The sequence below is a fragment of the Oratosquilla oratoria genome, chromosome 12 (assembly GCF_046742065.1).
Source record: "Oratosquilla oratoria isolate Oo_2021 chromosome 12, ASM4674206v1, whole genome shotgun sequence".
Classification (NCBI taxonomy): Eukaryota; Metazoa; Arthropoda; class Malacostraca; order Stomatopoda; family Squillidae; genus Oratosquilla; species Oratosquilla oratoria.
In genome coordinates this window covers 30,208,754-30,231,784 of record NC_134788.1, presented here as the reverse complement: position 1 = coordinate 30,231,784, position 23,031 = coordinate 30,208,754, and the positions used below count along the sequence as shown (strand labels likewise).

At 37.8% G+C, this 23,031-nt stretch overlaps 2 protein-coding genes across 2 annotated transcripts in view; both read left to right on the top strand.

Annotated features, from left to right (window-relative positions):
* Nucleotides 1–23,031, top strand: part of LOC143030306 (uncharacterized) — a 93,574-nt gene that overhangs the window by 51,773 nt on the left and 18,770 nt on the right. The window contains exons 9-13 of the mRNA XM_076193459.1: nucleotides 1,562–2,646; nucleotides 3,407–3,525; nucleotides 4,962–5,178; nucleotides 15,666–15,762; nucleotides 15,869–15,963. Coding sequence (XP_076049574.1) covers nucleotides 1,562–2,646; nucleotides 3,407–3,525; nucleotides 4,962–5,178; nucleotides 15,666–15,762; nucleotides 15,869–15,963 — 1,613 coding nt within the window. The remainder of the gene's footprint in view (nucleotides 1–1,561; nucleotides 2,647–3,406; nucleotides 3,526–4,961; nucleotides 5,179–15,665; nucleotides 15,763–15,868; nucleotides 15,964–23,031) is intronic.
* Nucleotides 12,726–20,010, top strand: LOC143031199 (uncharacterized). Its single transcript, XM_076194739.1, has 2 exons — nucleotides 12,726–12,855; nucleotides 18,472–20,010. The coding sequence occupies exon 2, from the start codon at nucleotides 18,597–18,599 to the stop codon at nucleotides 19,560–19,562; it is 966 nt and encodes a 321-aa protein (XP_076050854.1). The 5' UTR covers nucleotides 12,726–12,855; nucleotides 18,472–18,596; the 3' UTR covers nucleotides 19,563–20,010.

Here is a 23,031-nt window from a genome sequence, read left to right as displayed (position 1 = left end):
TTTGTCTGCCAGTTCATTCTTGCATTCTTTCAAAATCCAGTTTGCTATTTCATCTGGTCCATGCGATTTTCTGACATCAAGATTACTCAAGTGTTTCATTATTTCGTTCTTTGTTACTTCTATTTCTTTCATAGGGGGGACTTTCTCTTCCCATTCGATCTCTCCAGGTTGTATGTGCTCCCATGTTAACACCGATTTAAAATGCTTGTTCATAATTTCTGCCATTTCTATTTCCACTGTGTATTCAACTCCTTGTTGTAATTTCTCTAATTCTTGTTTGTTTTTCAGTTTGTTGTTTACAAATCTGTAAAATCATTTTGGTTGATCTTTAAATTTTTCTGACATCTTTTTCATATTTTCTTTTTTCGTCTCTGCACACTTGTACATATTCATTTCTATAACTAGTGTATGTTTTCCATTTTACAGGTTTTTGTTTTCCCTCCATTTGGTCCAAGCTTTATCTCTTTTGTCTTTTAATTCCTTACAACTTTTGTTGTACCAGCACTTTACATATTCTTTTCGTTGTTTTTGTCTTGGGACATACTTTTCCACTCCTTTTTTTTTTTTTTTTTCTTCTTTTTTTTTATAAATTTTTGTCAAAATATTTCATTTCTCTTCTACTGTTGTATCTTCTTTGTGTATTCTTTCCCAGTTTTCATTTTGAAAGAATTCTCTTATTTGATCAAAATTTGTTTTTTCATACATCAATCTTCCTTTTCTATATTGTTCATTTCTTTTCATGTATTTTTCCTCATTTAGTTCTAGTTCTATCAATATGTGGTCACTTTTACTTATTGGTGCCTGGTATTCTATCTTTTCCACTATTTCAGGTTCTGATGTGATTATTAGGTCTAGTCTCGATGGTTCTTCTTCATTTCTATACCTAGTGTTCTCTTGAATCCATTGTGCCATTGTGTAGTCACTAATCATCTCAAGTAGAACATTTCCCCATGAGTCTTCTCCACCCTTTACTGTCATCTCTTCCCAGCAGACTTCTTTGCAATTAAAGTCGCCCATAATAACTATTCTTCCTCCATCTTCCATTATCTTGTTTAATGTTATTCTTGTGTCTTCTAACATATTTTTATGTTCACTCTCTTCCCACGAGGCTGTTTTTGGGGGCACGTAGTTTATTACAAAATTTCTGCTCTTCTTATCTCTGTCTTCTACTTCTATCATAATCATCTCTACTCTATTCTTTCCATATGTGACACTCTTCATGTTTATATCCTTCTTAGTCAGGAACATAACCGTGTGTGTGTGTGTGTGTGTATGCATGCAAGATAAGATGCAATATATTATAGCACCATATCTGTTAGTGTTTCTACTTATTTTATGTTAGGTGATGGGGTGAATGTTTGTATATGAAATATCCACAATCCTATTGCAGTGTATTACACGATTTCAAAGACATGTCAGTCTTATAATTATTATATATGTATATATTTTCAGGATGTGGGTAACTATCACCATTTCTTTGGAAGAGGAATCCCTAGACTCCATATGTGTCATACAATAAAAAGAATCCAGTGTGACATCTGCGGCACAGCTATATCATGAGTCATCTTAGATATCACAATGACCCACACTGTAGACAAGCATTTCCAGTGTGATTCTACTTTTTCAAAAAAGTGTGATCTGAAATGTCACAAAAGTTACCTTAAAGAACACATGATGATCCACAGAGGAATGAAGCCTTTCCAGTGTGGTCTTTGTGATTCTGCTTTCTCACAAAAGGGCTGTCTCACACAGCATATGAGGACCCACACAGAAGAGAACCTTTTCAAGTGTGACCTTTGCGATTATGTTTTCTCACAAAAGGGTCATCTCACACAGCATTTGAGGACCCACAAAAGAGAGAGGCCTTTCCAGTGTCACCTGTGCAGTTCTGCTTTTTCACAAGAGAGTCATCTCAAAAATCATATGAGGACCCACACAGGAGAGAAGCCTTTCCATTGTGACATTTGTGATTCTGCTTTCTCACAAAAGAGTTATCTCAAAATTCATATGAGGACCCACACAGGAGAGAGGCCTTTCCAGTGTGACCTGTGCAACTCTGCTTTTTCAGTAAAGAGTCATCTCAAAAGTCATATGAGGACCCACACAGGAGAGAAGCCTTTCCATTGTGACATTTGTGATTCTGCTTTCTCACAAAAGAGTACTCTCAAAAGTCACATGAGGACCCACACAGTAGAGAAGCCTTTCCAGTGTCACCTGTGCAATTTTGCTTTCTCAGAAAAGAGTAATTTCAAAAGACATATGAGGACCCACACAGGAGAGAAGCCTTTCCAATGTGACATTTGCGATTCTGCTTTCTCAGAAAAGAGTACTCTCAAAAGTCATATGAGGACCCACACAGGAGAGAAGCCTTTCCAGTGTGGCCTTTGTGATTCTGCTTTCTCACAAAAGGGCTATCTCACACACCATATGAGGACCCACACAGGAGAGAAACGTTTCCATTGTGACCTGTGTGATTCTACTTTCACAGTAAAGAAGTCCATCGTAATGCATATGAGGATCCACACAGGAGAGAAACCTTTCGAGTGTGACCTTTGTGATTCTGCTTTCTCAAGAAAGGATTCTCTCATATATCATCGAAGGAGCCACACAGGAGAGAAGCCATTCCACTGTGGCCACTGCAATGAAGTTTTCTGACAAAAGTATCAACTCAAAGCTCACATGATGATCCACACAGGAAAGAAGCCATTCCAGTGTGACCTTTGTGATTCTGCTTTCTCACAAAAGGGTGCTCTCACACATCATATCAGAACCCACACAGGAGAGAAGCCTTTCCAGTGTGACCTTTGCAATTCTTCTTTTTCACAAAAGAGTACTCTCAAAAATCATATGAGAACCCACACAAAAGAGAAGCCTTTCCAGTGTGATATTTGTGATTCTGCTTTCTCAGGAAAGGGTAATCTCAAAAAACATATGAGGACCCACACTTGAGAGAAGCCTTTCTAGTGTGACATTTGTGATTCTGATTCCTCAGAAAAGGGCTATCTCACACACCATATGAGGACCCACACAGGAGAGAAACTTTTCCAGTGTGACCTTTGTGATCCTGTTTTCTCAAAAAAGGATTCTCTCACACATCTAAGGACCCACACAGGAGAAAGGCCATTCCAGTGTGGCCTGTGCAATAAAGTTTTCTCACAGAAGTATCAATTCAAAGCTTGCATGATGATCTTCCCAGGAGAGCTTTTCCAGCATGACATTGTGATTCTCCTTTCTCAAAATATGGTTCTCTGACAAGTTATATTAGGATTCACTCATGAGAGAAGCCCTTTATGTGTGACCTGTGCAATGAGGCTTTCTTACAAAAGGATGCTCTCACACACCATATGAGGATCCACACAGGAGAGAAGCCTTTCCACTGTGACCTTTGTGATTCTGCTTCCTCAAGAAAGGGTTTTCTCACACAGCATATGAGGACCCACACTGCGACCTGTGCTATTCTGCTTTCTCACAGAAGAGGTCTCTCAATCGTCACATGGTGACTCACACTGGAGAGAAGTCATTCCAGTATAACATGTGCAATAAAATATGTTCCCTCTAAATTTGTGCATATGTAACTACAAAGTAATGTAACACATTCGTAAAATTCAACAAGAACCCACTGTGTTGGATAAGAAGAAATGATATAGATGATATCCATATATTTGGATCACGGACTGTGATCCTCTTCAGTGGAATCACAGAGGATCACAGTCCGTGATCGAAATATATGGATATCATCTATTTCATTTCTTATCCAACGCAGTGGGTTCTTGTTGAATTGTGCATATGTGCACTTACATATGTTTTATAACTAGTATTCAAAGGGAAAAATGTGTACACACAAGGTTTTCAAGATGAAATTGAAATCTATTAATAAAAAACAATAATCATGTAATTTCATGATAATGAATTCAAAACATAAGATATGATTTCGAGAATCTGTCAGTGACTGTTTCATATAGAGTTTTGAGATGATTTGTACTGTGTTCAGTAGTTATTCATTACCAGTACTTGTTCAGTCAAGTGAAATAATCAAGAAGCATGTTTAACTTTCGCCCCCCCCCCCTGGTGGCCTGACAAATGAATACCTCATACATTTTATTTCTGAATACAAGCATCCGGACCTGGCTTCGCCAGGTGTGCTTGGCCTACGGCGTACCTCGCTTCGCTCGCGAAGGAGTCTTCAAAATCTCTTAAAGGAGCCTTCAGTTTCCAAAAGGAGTCGTCAAAGTCTCCCGACGTTTTCGTCAAATTCTCTCTCTTTCTCTCTCTCTTTCTCTCTCTCCTTCTCTTTTTCGTTAGGTCAATCATAAAGGCAACAAAATTTCGGAAGGTGGTCATAAAAACGCCAGGAAATTTTCAAAACTGATAAACTTTGTCGTTGGACAAAGATTCTTCACAAAAACACCTACAGCTCACGGTCGACGGTTGTAACCCTTTTGGCCGTATTCTGAAATTAGTGGCGCGATTAATTTTTTTTTATTTAGATAAAATTTTATATATATATATAAAAAAAAATGGAGTGTCCTACTGAGACTTTCTGTTCAATAATAACAACTGAAGAAGATGCCAATAAAAATAATAAAAGGCTACTAATAGAGCTTTGGAAGTGCAACACTGAAAGAAGGCCAAAGCAAAGATTGGAAGCTAAAATTACGATTTGGGAAACGGGAGCCGCTGGATGAGCCTGTGGCGACGCGGCACTGGTCTAAACCAGATTGGCCGTGACACATTCTATTCTATTCTATGTATTTTGGGAATTAAGTTCCCACGGGGTTTTGTACCTAGCCCCTTTCTAGGGTGTTTGATGTATGAGTGTGTGTGGGTTTAATCACACACACACACTCATACATTCACAAGATGTGCATACGTATGTAATACACGTATGCACATCCCGGTGAATGCACCCTTCCTAATGTGATCGTGTATGCTAATAATAATAAGTGTAACAATTGATATAGTATATTTAAAGGGGGTGGGGGTGATTCAGTGTATGAGACGACCAATCAGGAGCTCGGAAAAATCGCCGAAGACCGGTCGGCATACGACTCGACCAATCAAGAGCCCGGAAACTTCGCCTGGTTCCACACCGGCCTCCTTTATAAGGAGGGGCACCAAGCCGAGACGAGCAGTTCACCCCAGGACACGACATCTTCAAGTAACTCTTCTCTCCAAGAAGTACTCTTCTCCAAGCTTCAAGTTCCCCTTTGCTCTTAGGCTGCGTTTCCACCGAGCAAGCGAGTCTCGTCAGATTCTCATCAACCGCTGCGAGTTCGTTTGGGTAGAAACGACTTCGGTTACAATATTTCGTTTTTTCAATCTTCAAATGTCAAATTGGCTTTGCGTCACGTATTGAGAGACCGAATGGCGAAATGAAAGGAGCTAAACCTTTACAAATGTTAGACAGATTGTTGAAATATTCTTAGGCAAGTCTAGAATGTTGCAAACAAAGTCTTCTTCCAGCTATTCGAATTCACAGCATTTGACGAGAATCGGCCCTGACTCGCTCGGTGGATACGCAGCCGTAGGTTTTCCATTTACGAGTTTAGAGCTGATTAAAAGCCGAGTGCGTAGTGTCATTGTTGTGAGTTTCATTTCCCTGGCTTGCCCGAACCGTATCATAACAGGACCATCTCGACCTTCTACTTGACACAACTTGAAAGGGAAACAAAGGAAAAAGCAAGGCGACATCCGCATTTGGTAAATGATGGATATGGTCTGTATTCTGTAGTCTAGTCATTTGTAAAAAAAAATATATATACATATATATATATAAAAAACGTTTTCCAAATAACAAAATTGCAAAGAACTGAAGCACCATGTCAAATTCAAAGGAAGCAAAGGGTATGAGATACAAATGAACTGCATGCTGCTAGTGAATGGCTGGATGAAATATGGAAAACTGCTTCACCTGTTTACATGACAGATTCCCTGAGGATGAGGCACAAGAACGGTCAATGATATCTTTATTCCATATTGTAATTTCTCATTTGGTAATGAGCATGTTAATGCCCTTTGTCTTGCATATCTTGGTTTTTACTGGCAGATACTACAGAAATAATTGATCATTTTAATGATTTGAAATTTTCTGTGTAAATTAATTCCAGAGTGATATAAAAATGTATTACAAATGGTGGTATTTGCTCTTCTGAATAAACAGTTCTGTCATGTGGCAATGTTGAGGGGCATTAGAGTAACCTAGCATCCAGTGCAGACTGTGAACGAAATTTTAGTTCAATGAATCACATAAACAACAAAATTAGAAACCGTTTAGATTTTTCCTCCCTCTGACTTTGATTATTGAACAGGGCATAGTTGTTTTTGCACTCTTTTGGTGCTTAGGAAGAATTTCTAATAAAATCCTGGAGACAGGCGTTCAGTACCAAAGTTAGACGTGATATCACTAAAAGATAGCTTGTCGTCTTGTAACTGTTCTTCCATTTCCCCCATTATCGTTTCTAAATAATTCACTACTTCGGCATGGTCTTCGTTACGCAACTAACTTTCTGCGTTAGCACTCGTGAGCACGTCGTCGCCATGGTTACGGTCAGCCATCTTGTCTGTGGTACGGTCAGCCATCTTGTCTCTACTTCCTAACTACCAGCGAACGGAAACCACGTCATTCAATGAAAATTCAGTCTAATCCCATTAATCCCACTTTTGACAGCAGTGAAACGTTCATCTACTCTACTCGCTTCTGAAGGCGTATAAAAAGATGATTACACAACCCCGTAGGCTTGCCGTGGGGATTCGCATCCACGAACGGCTACTTCTAGAGGGAGAAAAGATACCCTAAGTTTTCTTTTGCCATGCATTTCGAAACTTATCGTACACCGTGTGAACACAATCACTATCCCAATTTTACCACTTGAGCAACATACACTACACCGTGATCACAATAAATCCGTAAATACACACAAGTCACGATATCACTATAACAAAACCCATTAAGATATTAGATTTCGCGAAGGGAAGCTGACACCCCCTTCAATAGACTACGCAATACAACTTATCTACCGTACTTAACACTGCACATAATTTGATTCCGTCACTACGTGGTCTTAGGACTCCCCATCACCTGACACTAAATGAATTAAGTCACACTGCAGAATTAAGAGTAGGAATACGAGGCAAGAGGAAACACGTTTAGCTTCGGGTTATCTCTTGGGAACTCTTGTGCACGCAGACCCGGTTTGGGCATAAACTCGCTGGGTGGCCCACGATGCGTACCAATGTAATACAAATAATGCTTACATAACCTAATATACCTTCGCAACAATGTGTATATACGTGTGTATTTACCTAGTTGCATTTTACGGGAAGGGGAGCTATGCTCGTGGTGTCCCGTCTTCATATCTCTTTTTATCTGGACTGTTTTTAAATTCATGTATTGTTATTGCACACACCAATTTCTCATCTAACTTGATCCAAGTGTCTATTACTCTGTGGGGAAAGTTGTTATTCCATTTCATCAGATCCTCTCTATCAATAGTTTCTATGTGTATGTATGAATGCATTATTTGTGTAACATATATGTATCTGTGTGTGTATGTATGAATGCATGTGTGATGATGAAGCACTTTTTTAACGATTTGTTTGTGAAGGATGTTATTTCTACGAATGGACATTTAGTCGTCTGAAAATTAGTCCTCCACTAATTAGTATTCTAAAATTGTTCGTTGAAATCAAATAAACTAGAAATTTATTCCGCGTGATACATGGATATTTCAGGGCATATCGATCTGTGATACATGTTTGGGCATATTTCTTATCTTTGATAATCATGGCAGATTAGATACATTGGTTTTAGATTAATACCAGGCAGTACACAAAAGTCTATGTGCACGATGGATTATTTCATTTCCAAGACTAATAGTTTGAAATGCAGCACTTTGTCTTTTCTTTTGGCTCATGTCAATAAAAATTATATACTTCTAAAACTTAAATAAGAAAAGAAAAATGAAGTTGAGTTATCCAACAAGCTTTGGTCAACGACTACAAAAATCAGACTTCATTATTTAATTTGAGTTTACCAACAAGTGATTTGCACTGCTTTCACTGATCAAAGAGCAAAAATTAATTGTTTTGATCAAAGACCGCAATAAACATGAGTTGAGTTTACCATCGAGTAATTCGTATTGTTTTCATTGATCAAAGGGCAAGAACTAATTTCTTTGATCAAAGACTGCAATAATTATTATGAATTTATTTTACTTTATTTTTATTTTTTTAAACTGAAAACAAAAATATAATTCGAACATATTGACCGAGGCTACCTATTCGTCGTTTTTGGACATTTTGTGTGAAGATGCGAAGGCAAAAGGGCATTAACTGTTTCCGGATACAGTAGTTATTGTCTTTGAGCTTGCAGTTCATAATGCCGTTAAATCCACATTCGAAGCTGTAGAGATTAGGTCAGGTCTAGATTCCATACTCGCTAATAGATGACGTCACGGGATCATATGCAAGGATGATTGAGAATTGTGCTGCAAATAAGAATAAAGTGTTTTTACCACCTACATGTATAGGCCTACATGTATTTTAACTGTGCTGCTGCAAATAAGAATAAGTGATTTTCCACATACATGTATTTTAATAGAGATTTTCCACATGTATTTTAATATTGTCTTGCTGTAAATAAAAATAAGACAAATTTTATATAAAAAAAATCAAGTCTCTTGTCTTTTCCTAGCAGTTCAAACTTTTTTAATGTAAAAAACGTCCACCCATTAATAGTAATATATTTCTATATTATATAATTAATCATTCCACGTGATTTTTTTTTTTTTATAAGTTTTGATATTTCAATTTTCTTCCATAGAAGAAGCTTGAAGTCTAATATTGCGTTTTATTTGGGCCTCTGAATCTCTTCCGTCACATCGGACTTCGGAAACTTCCGAAAATACCCGACATTGCCCGAAGTGATAACACAAAAACGTGACGTCATCTACTAGCGAGTACGGAATCTAGACCTGACCGTAGAGATTAGTGGGTAGTCTGGCGCAGTGAGCGTGGCGTAAAATTCAAAATATTGGACTTCCAGTGCTGTATAGAGATGAGGAGGATTTCCGTTTGTTATGTGGAAATTTTAACGCCTTAGCGTTCCTGCCGGTAGATAAAGGGTTTAATCATCTAGGTGAAATTGCTCCTGTCGAAGCATCCGATTTAGTTGACTATTTTGAATCTACGTTTGTACATAGTTATAAAAAGATTCACGCTCCAAGAGGATTTTTTTTCGCTTTCAACGTTGTACTCCTTAGTATTCACCTAAAACCAGGAATGTTAACTCGACAACATTGAGTGATGAAGAAAGAACAAATGATCTTTCCGAAGCCTGGAACAACAAATTCCGTGTTCTAGTTGGCACTACTAAACATCCATTGATTTGGCGAGCAATTGTCATCAGGAGAATTGTACAACTGAAACTCTAAAGTTGCATACAGAAGCCGGAAACCCACCTTAGAAATGAGTTAAGCGGAAACATGTGCAACTTCAGAATAGACCTAAATACTTGTCCTCCGTCGTGTTGGAGGAAGTTTGTCATCATGAACTGAAAAAGTCAATAAAACGTGTTCCTTATGCTTAATATCTATGCTAGAATATTAACAAGTAACGATAATTGTACTGTCTTACATAATCGTAAATTTATGAAAGTGAATAATCTTTATGATGAATTATGATATTACATTGTATTGAAAATAATGTACTTTATATTATATGTATGTGTATACATACATTTTGTATTGAAAGGATTATACCACTTGTCATAATAAAGAATTATCTCTACATAACTTTCTTTTTTCGGAAATTTCTTCGGAATATTGGTATTAACCACTTCCATACGGTGACGCCTACGTAGGTGTCAAGAGGAACAAGTGGGTACTTGATGATGCCGACGTCACCATCTTGATTATATTTATTGTAGTCATACCTACGTCATTTCCATTCTCTCTAAACTGGCTTCATCAATTTTCTATGGTTATCAAAATACACCGGTGAAAGAGAACGAACAATTGAGCACTGACTTTATTCTTTATAATGCGATTATTATGACGCAACATCGCACGTCGGGCAGCGTTAAAAGCTTTGGGATTCTGGTTATCAGTCAGGCTCTCATAAGGGAATGTCGAATGGAAATGGGACCATTCATCACGGCGGAGTACCATGGGACCAAAATATGGACTTGAAGGGTCGGAGGTAACAAATTAGAACAAGGAATTCACAATAAACAAACTGGATGAAGTACAAATAAGGTAAATAAAAGGAAGCATGTCGATGGACAACTACCTTCCTGGGTGGACTTTATACACTTTCTATGGAACATGAATGATGAGAGCATGTGTACTGAATTCACAGTTAATTGCTAATTGTTCATTCCTCTTGAACAAAAATTATCAATTGTTTTCAATTATCAAAACAAAAACTACTCTTAATTGACTATTAATTAGATAATTTGCCCTATGACCATGAGTACTATAATTTAAGTATTTGTATGTGAACTGAATTCGAGTTCAATGCACTCAACTAATTCTCAACCAAACCCTTTAATCAAATACAAGATGTTAATTGACTTGTGACATACACGTTGTTTCACATTAAGATTGGTGAATAATCAACAAAATATCTAAGTGATGTTGTAGTGACATGACGCATCCTACGACCCGTCACACACTGATCAAAGAAACCTCCTGAGCTTGCCTTTTATAGTTCCCATAGTTGGCAAGCGGTGAATATGCGCTAGCCAATCAGGAACCAGCAAAGCGGACTCGAGAGACGCGCGACCTTCCTTACTAACTACGCTGAGCTGCGGGCGACCGTTAGATAGGGCAGCCAACGACCATATCACTCAAAACAGTAACTACTGAGTCTCTACACTGAATTTCCAACATCCGTCCACTCAACCAACACAAACACAAGCTTCACTCAAGACACCTAGAAAAACTGCACGACAGACACAAACACCTGATACAACACATTACACCTAGACCACACCGCAGACTATCTGTCACCTGCGCTCGTCCCACGTGCGGTGTACACGATAAGACGTGTATAACCGTACCTATTAACAATTCACCCCTTCACCAGCTTTGGTGATAGCAATAATGATTAAGTTGTAATAATAATAGTAATAATAATATTGCATGTAGCCCATTAATTGACAGGCTACAAGCATACACAAACAACTCCAACCTAACCTAGGAAAAAGCAAGAGATCTCATGCCTTACCTGGGGCTAATCAGGAACGCGCTCTACACGCGGGAAGTGAACTCTATTCACTTCCCGTAAGATACACACAAACACCTCCTACGAACACAGCCACGGCCCACGCACAAACATCTACACTTACTTTTTCTTCGGCTAAAATTAGCTTCCTTTCGAACTTTATCTTATACTACATCTTCTCATTTCAGTTTACCTCCCACTAAAGATTTTTCCGTTTTTCCACCTTTCTCTCCTACTACGCCTCCTACAATTTTCTGAACTTATGGTTATTGTAATCTGTTTTTAATCCCGGCGTCGGCGCCGCCGTCCAAGCTCCCAGTCCATTTCTCCCAAGCCACGACCACAAACTGCCCCAAATCGCTCGCTAATTCGCCCGGTGGCAATAACCCTCTTTTATACGCTACTATCTTTTCATTTTCTTACAGACATTCTTCCCCTCCCACAAAAACCGATACCGCGCAAGCGGGTGGTCTTTCCTAGGAATTCAGAATTCAGAACAGTACCGACCAGCGCTCAAACAACATCTCCTCGTCCAGTCATCGAGCCTCGCCGTCATCAACTGTTACCGCCCCTCTGACGTTAGGCTCCCCGTCCAGCTACAACTAAGCAGCTCCACTAAGCTGTGTCCTCCTTAGTCCGAGCTTCACCTATATTTCTCATGTGACACTTCTAGTGTCGCACTTTGTGGCTAATTACAAAGAGAGAGAGAAAAAAAGAAGAGATTAGATAATCTTTTGGGTTGAATTTCATTTGTCCTGCCGTTGTTCCGAACTAAAACTACTACAATGTCACAAAAATATATATATTTTTATATACCTCATTTTAGCAGCACATTAATCAGCTTGGTATATGTCACACCAGGTGTGAAGTATAAGGTGCCCTAGAGCCTCTAATCCTCCTATTCTTATCATTTATATATGGTTATATTAAATCACCCATTGATAATAAAATAATAAATACTTATGTTTTAAGCTGATTACCCTATTCTAACTTGAGGACTAAATGTCCATACTTATTTTTCACAAGAAGACTTATTAGAGGAGGACTACAGTAATTGTCCAGAAGATTAAATGGGTGAATACCTACTCTCACAGTCCTTTGGGAAATATGTTTATTTCTTAAAAAGTATTTCATTGTTTATTTGCGAAAAAGAGTAAGAAACGCGATATTACCGTTACTATATCATTTATTACTATATTGGATGAGACATATTTGGATGTACAATGATTACATAGGATAGAATCAAATCACGTTTACAAAATAAACTAGAAACAGAAATGTAGAATAGAAATACATAAATGCAGATACAAAATAAATACAGAAATATAAAATACAAATATACGCAAATATAAATATAGAATAGAAATCGGAAAACAGGAAATGTAGAATGAGATATAATGTCCAGGATATGAATTATGAAATATGAATTATATGAAAATCTAATATCCATAACACAGAATAGAAACTAGAAATAGGAAATAGAAAACCTACACCTACGCCCTAAATCATGTGTGTTTACATTTCACGCCATAGCCGACAAGCCTGGAGTTACATTCGTACAGCTATTTGTAGAGCTTTGTTTGGTGGCTGTGCTTTGTACAGGGCAAACAAGTGTGCTTTCTTCTCGAATTCGTAAGTGCAATCATATAGTGGTAAGATAGATTAATGCATGAGTTGTGTGTTCCTATCACTTGCTACACTTCAATTCCCATTTGGCATTGTGTTTGGCTTTCTGATGTTTACCATTCTCACGGCTGCACTTTCCTGTGTCATCGGCAAGCTCTTATCATTGTATTCCGAACTCCGTATATAAGTACCGCAAACTAGTAGTGACGCCAGTAGGTATTAGAAATATATACATACATATTCACACACACACACACACAAACTGTTGAAAAAAGTGAAAACGGATGAAGATTGTGAGTCACTACAGAATGATCTGAACAAAGTACAGGAATGGAGTAGGAAGTGGGAGATGGAGTTCAACACTAAAAAGTGTAGTATAATGGAATTTGGAAAAAGCAAAAACAGAATAATAGGATCATATAAATTGGGAGAAGAAGGAATAAAAAAAGTAGAGAATGAGAAGGACCTGGGAGTCATTGTTATGAATAATATGTCACCTGAGAAACATATAAATAAGATTTTTGGAGAAACTTATAATTTGATAAGAACAATCAAAGTGGCATTTGCATACCTGGATGAAGAAATGGTGAAGAAAATTCTAACAACTCTGATAAGACCAAGATTGGAATATGCAGTAACAGTATGGTCATCAAGTACAAAAAAATGTATAAAAAACTTGAAAGAATACAAAGAGCAATTACAAAATTGGCACCAACACTCTCAAAACTATCATATGAAGAGAGACTAGCAAAACTTGAACTACAGACATTAGAGCAAAGAAGAGAGAGAGGAGATTTGATAGCTATTTACAGAATCATGAAAGGCATAGAAGTTATTGATAGAGAGAATCTGATAAAATGGGATGATGGAAACACAAGAGGACACGGAAGGAAAATCAAGAAGGACAGCTATAGAAAAGATCTGAAAAAGAACAGCTTTCCTCACAGAGTAATAGACAGTTGGAACAAGTTGGATGAAAAAATAGTGTGTGCAAGAACAATACATGAATTTAAAAATAGTTTAGATAAAATGAGATATGGAGACGGGACCCCACGAGCGTAGCTCTCCTTCCCGTGAAATACAACTAGGTAAACTAGGTAAACACACACACACACACACACACACACACTGGCCTCACAAGCCGGAGAACCGGGGTTCGATTCCCCGGCCGGGCGGAGACAAGTTGGGTTTGTCTCCTTTCACGTGTAGCCCCTGTTCACCTAGCAGCGAGTAGGTACGGGACTTTAGTCAAGGAGTTGTGACCTTGCATTCCCGGTGTGTGGAGTGTGAGTGGTCTCAGACCTACCCAGAGATCTGCTAATAATGAGCTCTGAGCTCACTGCCGTAGGGTGGTGTCTGGCTGTCTCGAAAAGAGGCTGCAGCAGATCCGAGGTGAATACACACACACACACGGTGGCGTAGTTGGTAGAGCGCTGAACTGCCACTATAGTGGCCTGCAGGTCTTGGTTCGAATCCTGCCCAGGGCCGAAATTATTTCGGTACCGCTGCGCTTCGGGTCGTTACTCTGACTCTCATGGGCGGGGAGTTGGGTGTGTGTGTGTGTGCAAGGTCATAGCATTACCCATAGATCGGACCTACGAGCTCTGAGCTCTCTTCCAGGAGGGAAATAGCTGTCGATCACGAGTCCAACACGTGATCCAAAGACCAAGAGTGAAGAGTGAATACACACACACACACACACACACACACACACATGCACACATATATAAATATCTATATATATATATATATATATATTATATATATATATATATATATGTCACTTGAAAACCACTTTTGGAGTAAAAAAGACTGGAGACGCGGAATCTATATATTATGGTAATTTGGTATAATTATAATCAGTAGGATAGTCCGAGAACTTAATTGGTTGCTTTCTCAGACTAATTGTCTGAAATAAAAAATTACTTGGAGGCTTCTAAAGTGAAGATGTGAAGAGTCCCTTGCCGTCAGGTTTCTTGACAGAAGTGTATAGTTCAGCTCTGGGTAATCTGTCTTGGTCGACGATGGTAGCCGTATTCAGCGGGACTCCTTACGAGATCGAAAAAGGCTCAAAACCACAAGTTAACTTTAAGCAAATTCTCAAAGTTTCCCAATTTTTAAACCAAAATTACCTCATAGATTCAATCAATAAAGGGGAGGGGAGATTAATCGTATCTTAATTAAAGTTACGATAGTGTGGTTTGAAGTTTCAGGAATGGTTCCTGAATCGAAATCAAACAAGTTTTGAGAGAAATCACCAAGACTAAGGTAAATAAGCAATTCCCAAACAATAATTACCACAATATTTCAATTGAAAACTGCAATCCTCTCCAGTAGATCTACTGAAGAGGATTGCAGAATTTGCAACCGAAATATATAGATTCCCCATCTCCAGTCTTTTTTACTCCAACAGTGGTTTTCATGTGATTGACAAATGTGTGATTACATTTTTCACCTGTAATATATATATATGTAGATAAATGTATACATATATACATATATATACATATATATATATATATATTATATATATATATATGTATATATATGTATGTATATATATATATATGGGCAAACATCAGTATGTTTACCTAGGGTGTAGGTTAGGTAAGTACTGGTCAGGTCTTGCAGCTGCAGCTTTTACCTCTATCATTAGGTAGTTCTTATTATTAAGTATTTTGAATACCATGTAAGTATTGCAAATTAGTATTAATGTTGGTAATAATGTAAAAAGAGAGAGAGAGAGACTGGCAAGTATTTTCTTATATATCAATGTGTGTATCCTGTATGCTTTCATTGTTCTTACATTTTTATAGGAGGAAGGGGCTCCATTTTGTCTTTGTCAGTATGATAATCAAGAATTTATGGAGTTTGCTCTGAATTCACACTGCACTGATTATGATATTCTAGCAAGTAAAAACTTTCTTGATATTCGCTGCACAAATCTATGTTGTATTATTTACAAGTCATTGATTTATAGTATGAGAAGTTATACCTTTCCATATCAAATCTTACATAGATATTGGATGCAGATCATATGACCTATATGTCCAGATCGCTTCCAGCTTGGGTATAGGTCAGGCCTCTGATGTTGTGTCATCTGTGTCTGCCCCAGTTGATTTTGACTAGGTGTGTCAGCTAGCAAGACTTTCCTCAAAATAATATGTTGTCTCCTGATTGGACCACAACTACTACAGTAGAAGTTGGATTTAATGAATACCTATTTTGTGGAAGCCAGATTCTACAACTTGTAGGGTGGGTAGCCATAATAGATACTCGGTGAGATTAGAATAGAGACCAAGCTGCCCTAGTACCGTCAGGGAACCTCCAGGTTGGGAATCGGGTGGTTCCTTTTGTACGGCCTGGGTGGCTTGATGCTATTGCCTTTGTTTCAGAATAAGCAGTTGCTACGGCAAAGGTTCAAGTCCTTGTGGTGTAGCTTATTTCCATTTGTCAAAATGACACAACAAATATATATGTATATATATGTATATGTATATATACATATGTATATATATATGTATATATATATGTATATATATATGTGTGTGTATATAATATATATATATTCCCCTATTAGTCAATGTATTCTATTAATGTGACAGTAAAAAATATGGGTAGTAACTTTACAATTTCTTAGATAAATTTAATATGTTTTGCTAAAGTAATAACACAGGTACACCACTTATTTTTTGTTTTTTCTTCTTGCATCTGACCTAGTTATGGACCAAAAGGTCTCCTGTTGGCATGCCCCTCTTTTGTAATCCTTTGTAAAGTGATTTACATTATTATTTGAGTCAGGTGAGTGAGATGAATAAACCTTCTTAGAGTAGGTCATGTATAAATTCAGGTCTTGTGAGCCCAAACGTGGAATGTGATGACCTTTTGTTAACCCATTAAACTCCGATGACAATATTCTTGTCATTGGGTCAAATAAAACAAAAAATCATAAAACACCAAAATGTTTTATCAAACACCAGAAAAATATGACGTCAGTCCTCCTCGTTTCGCTCGCGAGGAGTGACGTCATATTTTTCTGGTGTTTGATCAAACATTTTGGTGTTTTATGATTTTTTGTTTTATTTGACCCAATGACAAGAATATTGTCATCGGAGTTTAATGGGTTAAATATGACTGCTTTGGCCAGCTGGGCCATTCCCAAATCTTGTGATGTGATGAAGAAAGTTAGAGCAAAATTTGAGTCCTTCTGGTTGTGGTGGGTTGAGTATGCATTTAGCTATTCAGTGATTTTCAGCATATTTCTAATAAAGTAAAATGCAGTATTATTATTTTTGTTTATTATCTGTCATTGTTTCATTCCTTGATGTACTTTTTTCCCACATCTGACCTCAGCGGCGGCGCTAGGAAGTTTTAGTTGGGGAGGCTAAGGGGGGGCTGAGCAAATTGTTTTGGGGGGGGTTAATAGTAATATGATGATACACATATTATCCTCATTTCAGAAGGGGAGGGGGTTAATGGTAGGGTTAGCACTGATGGCTGACAAATCTTTAGCCCTGGCAATTAAAAATTACACTTAATAAAATTATTTCAATGAGTGTTTTAAATTTTCAATTTGCTCATTTCAGTTGGGGGGGCTGGCCACCTTTTTTTTTTGGGGGGGGGCTAAAGCCTCCCCCCCCCGGCGCTGCCACTGTCTGACCTTGTTAAGGACCAATTGTCTCCTATTGGGATGCTCTGCCTTTGAAACCCTTTATAATGTCATAGTACCATAGATGTTAGTATTTCTACCTAATCTATGTCAGGTGATGGGATGTACAAAGGGTCTGTTTAGGTACAAAGGGACTTGAGTATGAAATTATTTGTATATGAAATATCCACGATTTTATTACAGTGTATTACACAGTTTCAGAAAGATTACAAAGGTGGAGCATGCCGACAGGAGACCTTTTGATCCATATCTAGGTCGGATGCGAAAAAAAAATCATATTAATAATAAAATAATAAATAAAAACTATAACAATGTAAATAACAAATAAAATACATAGATAAATGCATAGGTATAGTTTCATAATAAACTAATAGGTAAATAGTAAATAATGATAAATTCACATATAACTAATAATAAATGAAAATCAGACAGACAAATGATAACAAAACAAAAACAAATAATATAAGATAAATTATAATCATTACAGCATCTTACTTAGGTATTTATCTAACTGATTCTTAAAGCTTCGAACTGAACTACATTGCACTACCTGTGCAGGAAGTTTATTCCATTCTTTAACTACACGGTTGGCAAAGTTGTTTCTACCTACTACCAAATTGAATCTATTTCTGGACAGTTTGAGACCATTGTTTCTTGTCCGATTCTCATTCAATGTGAAATTTTTTTCTTTTTTTTTATGTTGTCAATTCCTTTTAAAATCTTAAAGACCTGTATCAAGTCACCTCTGAGTCTATGCTTTTTTAGGGAAAACAGATTCATGTGCTTTAGTCAATTTTCGTATGATTTATTTTTGATATTTGGAATCAGTTTTATGGCTCGCCGTTGTACTTTTTCCAGTCTGTCAATGTCTTTAATGAGATTCGGTGACCATACAGAAACAGCATATTCCAAATGTCAATCTTATAATTACATTTTTTTTTTTTTTTTTTCAGGATGAGAGTGATTATCACCATGCCTTTTGAAGAGCCATCTGTAGATTCCATATGTGTCATGCGATGAAAAGAATCTGGTATGACAACTGTGGCACAGTTATACCACAAGTTATCTTGGATATCACATGATGACTCATACCGGAGACAAGACTTTCCAGTATGATCTGTGTGATTCTACTTTCTCACAGAAAGGAAATCTCCAATGGCACAAAAGACATCTCAAAGATCACATGATGATCCATTCAGAAGTGAAGCCTTTCCAGTGTGAACTTTGTGATTCTGCTTTCTCACAAAAAGGCTCTCTAACACGGCATATGAGGACCCACACAGGTGATAAGCCTTTCCAGTGTGACCTTTGTGATTCTGCTTTCTCACAAAAGGGCAGTCTTACACGACATATGAGGACCCACACAGGAGAGAAGCCTTTCCAGTGTGACCTTTGTGATACAGCTTTTTCACAACAGTTTGCTCTCACAGAACATATGAGGACCCACACAGGAGAGAAGCCTTTCCAGTGTGTCCTGTGTGATTCTGCTTTTACACGAAAGAGTCAACTCAAAAATCATATGAAAATTCACACAGGAGACAAGCCTTTCCAGTGTGTCCTTTGTGATTCTGCTTTCTCACAAAAGAGAAATCACAAAAAACATATGAGGACCCACACAGGAGAAAAGCCTTTCCAGTGTGACCTGTGCAATTCTGTGTTTTCAGAAAAGGCTACTCTCAAAATTCATATGAGGATCCACACAGGAGAGAAGCCCTTCCAGTGTGATTTTTGTAATTCTGCTTTCTCACACAGGTCTTCCCTCACAGTGCATAAGAGGACCCACACAGGAGAGAAGCCTTTCCAATGTGGCCTGTGTGATGCAGCTTTCTCAGAAAAGAATCGCCTCAAATATCACATGATGACCCACACAGGAGAGAAGCCTTTCCAGTGTGACCTTTGTGATTCTGCTTTCGCAAAAAATGTCTCTCTCACGCAGCATATGAGAATCCACACAGGAGAGAAGCCTTTCCATTGTGACTTTTGTGATTCTGCTTTCTCACTCAAATTTTATCTCGCACAGCATATGAAGACTCACATAGTATAGTAAAGCTTTCAAAAGAATTACCTCAAAGATCATGTTACAATCCACACAGGAGAGAATCCATTCTTGTGCGGCCTGTGTGATCCACTCGAGAAAGAAGCCATTCCAGTGTGGCCTGTGCAATACATATAATGTTTTTTTTTTTTCCAAAATCTCAAATATCACGTGATGACCCACACAGGAGAGAAACCTTTTTGATGTGACCTTTGTGATTCTGCTTTCTCAGAAGGAATTCTTTTACACACCATATGAGGACCCACTCAGGAGAGAAGCCTTTCCAGTGTGACCTTTGTGATTCTGTTTTATCAAGAAAGGGATCTCGCACACATCATCTGAGGATCCACACAGGAGAGGGCATTGGAAGAACCTAGCATTTAGTGCAGACTGTGAACGAGGTTGTAGTCCAGTGGAATACATATATATATATTTATATATATATTTTTATATATTTATATATATATATATATATATATATATATATATATATATATATATATATATATATATATATAAATTGTTTAGGGGAGTGTCAAATAAGCTTATGAGAGTGAAAAGCTTCCAGTTATATGGAAAATAAATTCAGATATTGTGCATAAAGGGTGGGTCAATACCAAAGACAGAAGAGATAAGAAATGAGGAGTTAGAGGCTACAACTAAAGCAGTTGAGAATTAGTAGTGGACTTATGTATATTTAAAGTTATTTGGAAAGTTAGAAAATTAGAATAAAGGTAATCTGTCATTAGTGTATTTACCATGTTGTATTTTGCGGGAAGGGGAGCTATGCTCGTGGTGTCCCGCCGTTGTATCTTGCAGTGTCTAGTTTGCTTTTAAACTCATGAGTGGTTTTTGCGCATACTATTTCATTATCCAGTTTGTTCCAATTGTCCAAAACATATATATATATTGGACATATATATGTGTGTATGTATATATATTTACATATATATACTGTATATATATATATATGTATATATCATATATATATATATATATATGTATATATATATATATATATAATATATATATATATATATATATATATTTGCCGTTAACCACTAAGGAAATCAGAAGGAAACATTAATTCCCAAGCACTTTCGTGTTATTTCCGTGAAGATGTGAAATATCACAAAAGTGCCTGCGAATTAAACTTCTCTTCCAGTTTCCTTTGTAGTTATCACCATTTATTGGATCATGTGGTTTTGTGATCTTTTTGCATATATGTATATATATATATATGTATATATATATATATGTATATATATATATATATATAATATATATATATTTTTTTCTTTCTTTTTTGTCAGCTGTCATTGTCACACAGAGAACTCTTGAAATACAAAAGTTGTGCAAAAGAAATAACAAAACAATGGAAATAAAATATTTGCATAATGATTTGTTTTATTCATGGAAGCCAAATTTGAGAAGTATTTCAAATACATAAGACATTACCCTCTTTGATATGATGACACCTACATAGGCATCACAAGGTGTGAGTGGGTTTACAAGGATATAATAGATTGCTCACTCAAAGGAAAGATACCACAAGATTGGAAAAATGCAAATATTGTGCCAATATATAAAGGGGGCCCAGGAAACTTTAGACCAGTCTCCCTTACAAATACAAAACCTAAAATATGTGAAAAAGTCATCAAAAGTAGATGGACTAGACATCTGGAAGAAAACAATATACTGAATCCAAAACAAGTTGGCTTTAGACAAGGAAGATCATGTGCCACAAACTTGATTTGTTTTTATTCAAGGTTAATAGATGTAATGCAAGGAAGGAACAGATGGTCAGATTGTGCTTTCCTGGATTTATAAAAGGCATTTGATAAAGTACCACACAAAAAGCTATTAAGAAAACTTGAAATAACCAGAGGTGTACAAGTAAATTTATTGAAATGGATGGAAGATTTCTTGCATGGGAGAAAAATGGGGGGTGGTAATTGGAGGTAAAAACTCGCCCTGGGAAGAAATGATAATTGGTGTTCCACAAGGTTCTGTATTAGCTATGATAATGTATGCTATATAGGTAAATGACATAGATGAAGGTGTGAAATGGCATGAACTTCTTTGATGATGACACAAAACTACCAAAGAAAGTAAGTATGGAAGAAGACTGTGAATCGCCAAGTGGACTTTAGCAGAATCCCTTCGAAGTCCAGGAAAAGGTGGAGCGCTGTATGCAAAAAGTGCAAACTTGAGTTACAAAGAATAGTAGCAAGACAGCAATTGCACACAGAAACATGTCACCAGCTTCAAAATAAATTGTTACGTGAGGATTTGGATGATCCAGGTAAGACTGAAAATTAGTACAATGAGGTTCTGATTATCCTGTGTTCGATATAACGAAAGCTTTTGACGAGCCCTATTAATAAAAAAATAAATGTAGATATTAATAAGCAGCAATGACGACATTTGAATTTTGCGATTGATCTCAGTAGCCGAGCTACGCAGGTAGAGCGACAACACTCCAGCGGCAGCTGCCCGATCTGCTGGGAACAGCCGCTTCTGCTCCGATTTACCCACAATCTCACCCACAGCTCTCGAGGGCGGCCAGGGTTGCTGTGGAGCCCACTTGGGCACCGCTTAGGCCAACAGTACGGGTCCCAGAGGCCCAAAAGTGAAAAATATGAGAAAAGTCTCAAATTTGGAGGGGCGCCACCGCCACGCCCTTGGGCCCAGGCTCCTCGCGTCGAGGGAGGCCAGGGCTGCTGTGGAGTCCACTTGGACACCCCTCAGGCCAACAGCTATTGCTGAATTCTACAGCTAGAAAATGAAAAAAAAAAAAACTTTCATGACCTAAGATATATCCTTTTGATATATGTACACGTACGAAACACCCAAGGGGGTGTGCGTAGCGACATGCCCAAGTTGAGTCTTTATTCTAACTTTTCACATCTTGGCCTATGGCGCTGGTGTCTTTGGCCTGAGTGGTGTCCAAGTGCAATCGGCAGCAGGATTGGTATCCCTCCACCCGTGGGTGATATGGTGGCCCAATCGGAACAGGTTACAAAAATGAACACATATCGGAAATCGGGAGGTGACCGATTTGACCCAAACTTACCCCACAGAGAGAGAGAGTTGGGCAAATGACGGCGAGGCAGACGTGAGTCGCCTGGATCCAAGGGCGTGGCTATGGCGCCCCTCCAAACTTGGGCCTTTTCACCCATTTTTCACTTTTGAACCGCTGGCGCCCGTACTTTTGGCCTGAGTGGTGTCCAAATGGACTCAACACAGTCCCGGTGGGCAAAGCTCCTTTGTTGTACTAGGAAAGCTAGGAAGACGATTTACAACAAACATAACACAGTGAAGCTTCGTTACTTGAAGCATTACTCACGGGAACATTTTGTAGATGAACTGGGCAGGACAGACTGGTCGCCAGTACTAAATTGTACCGATGTTTATGGGGCCTGGTCTAAGTTTAAGTAGCCTACACATTTCTTACTATTATTGACAGAGTAGCGCC

Excerpts from the sequence above, each read along its gene's own strand:
- LOC143031199 (XM_076194739.1), top strand. The coding sequence starts at position 18,597 with ATGATGACTCATACCGGAGACAAGACTTTCCAGTATGATCTGTGTGAT.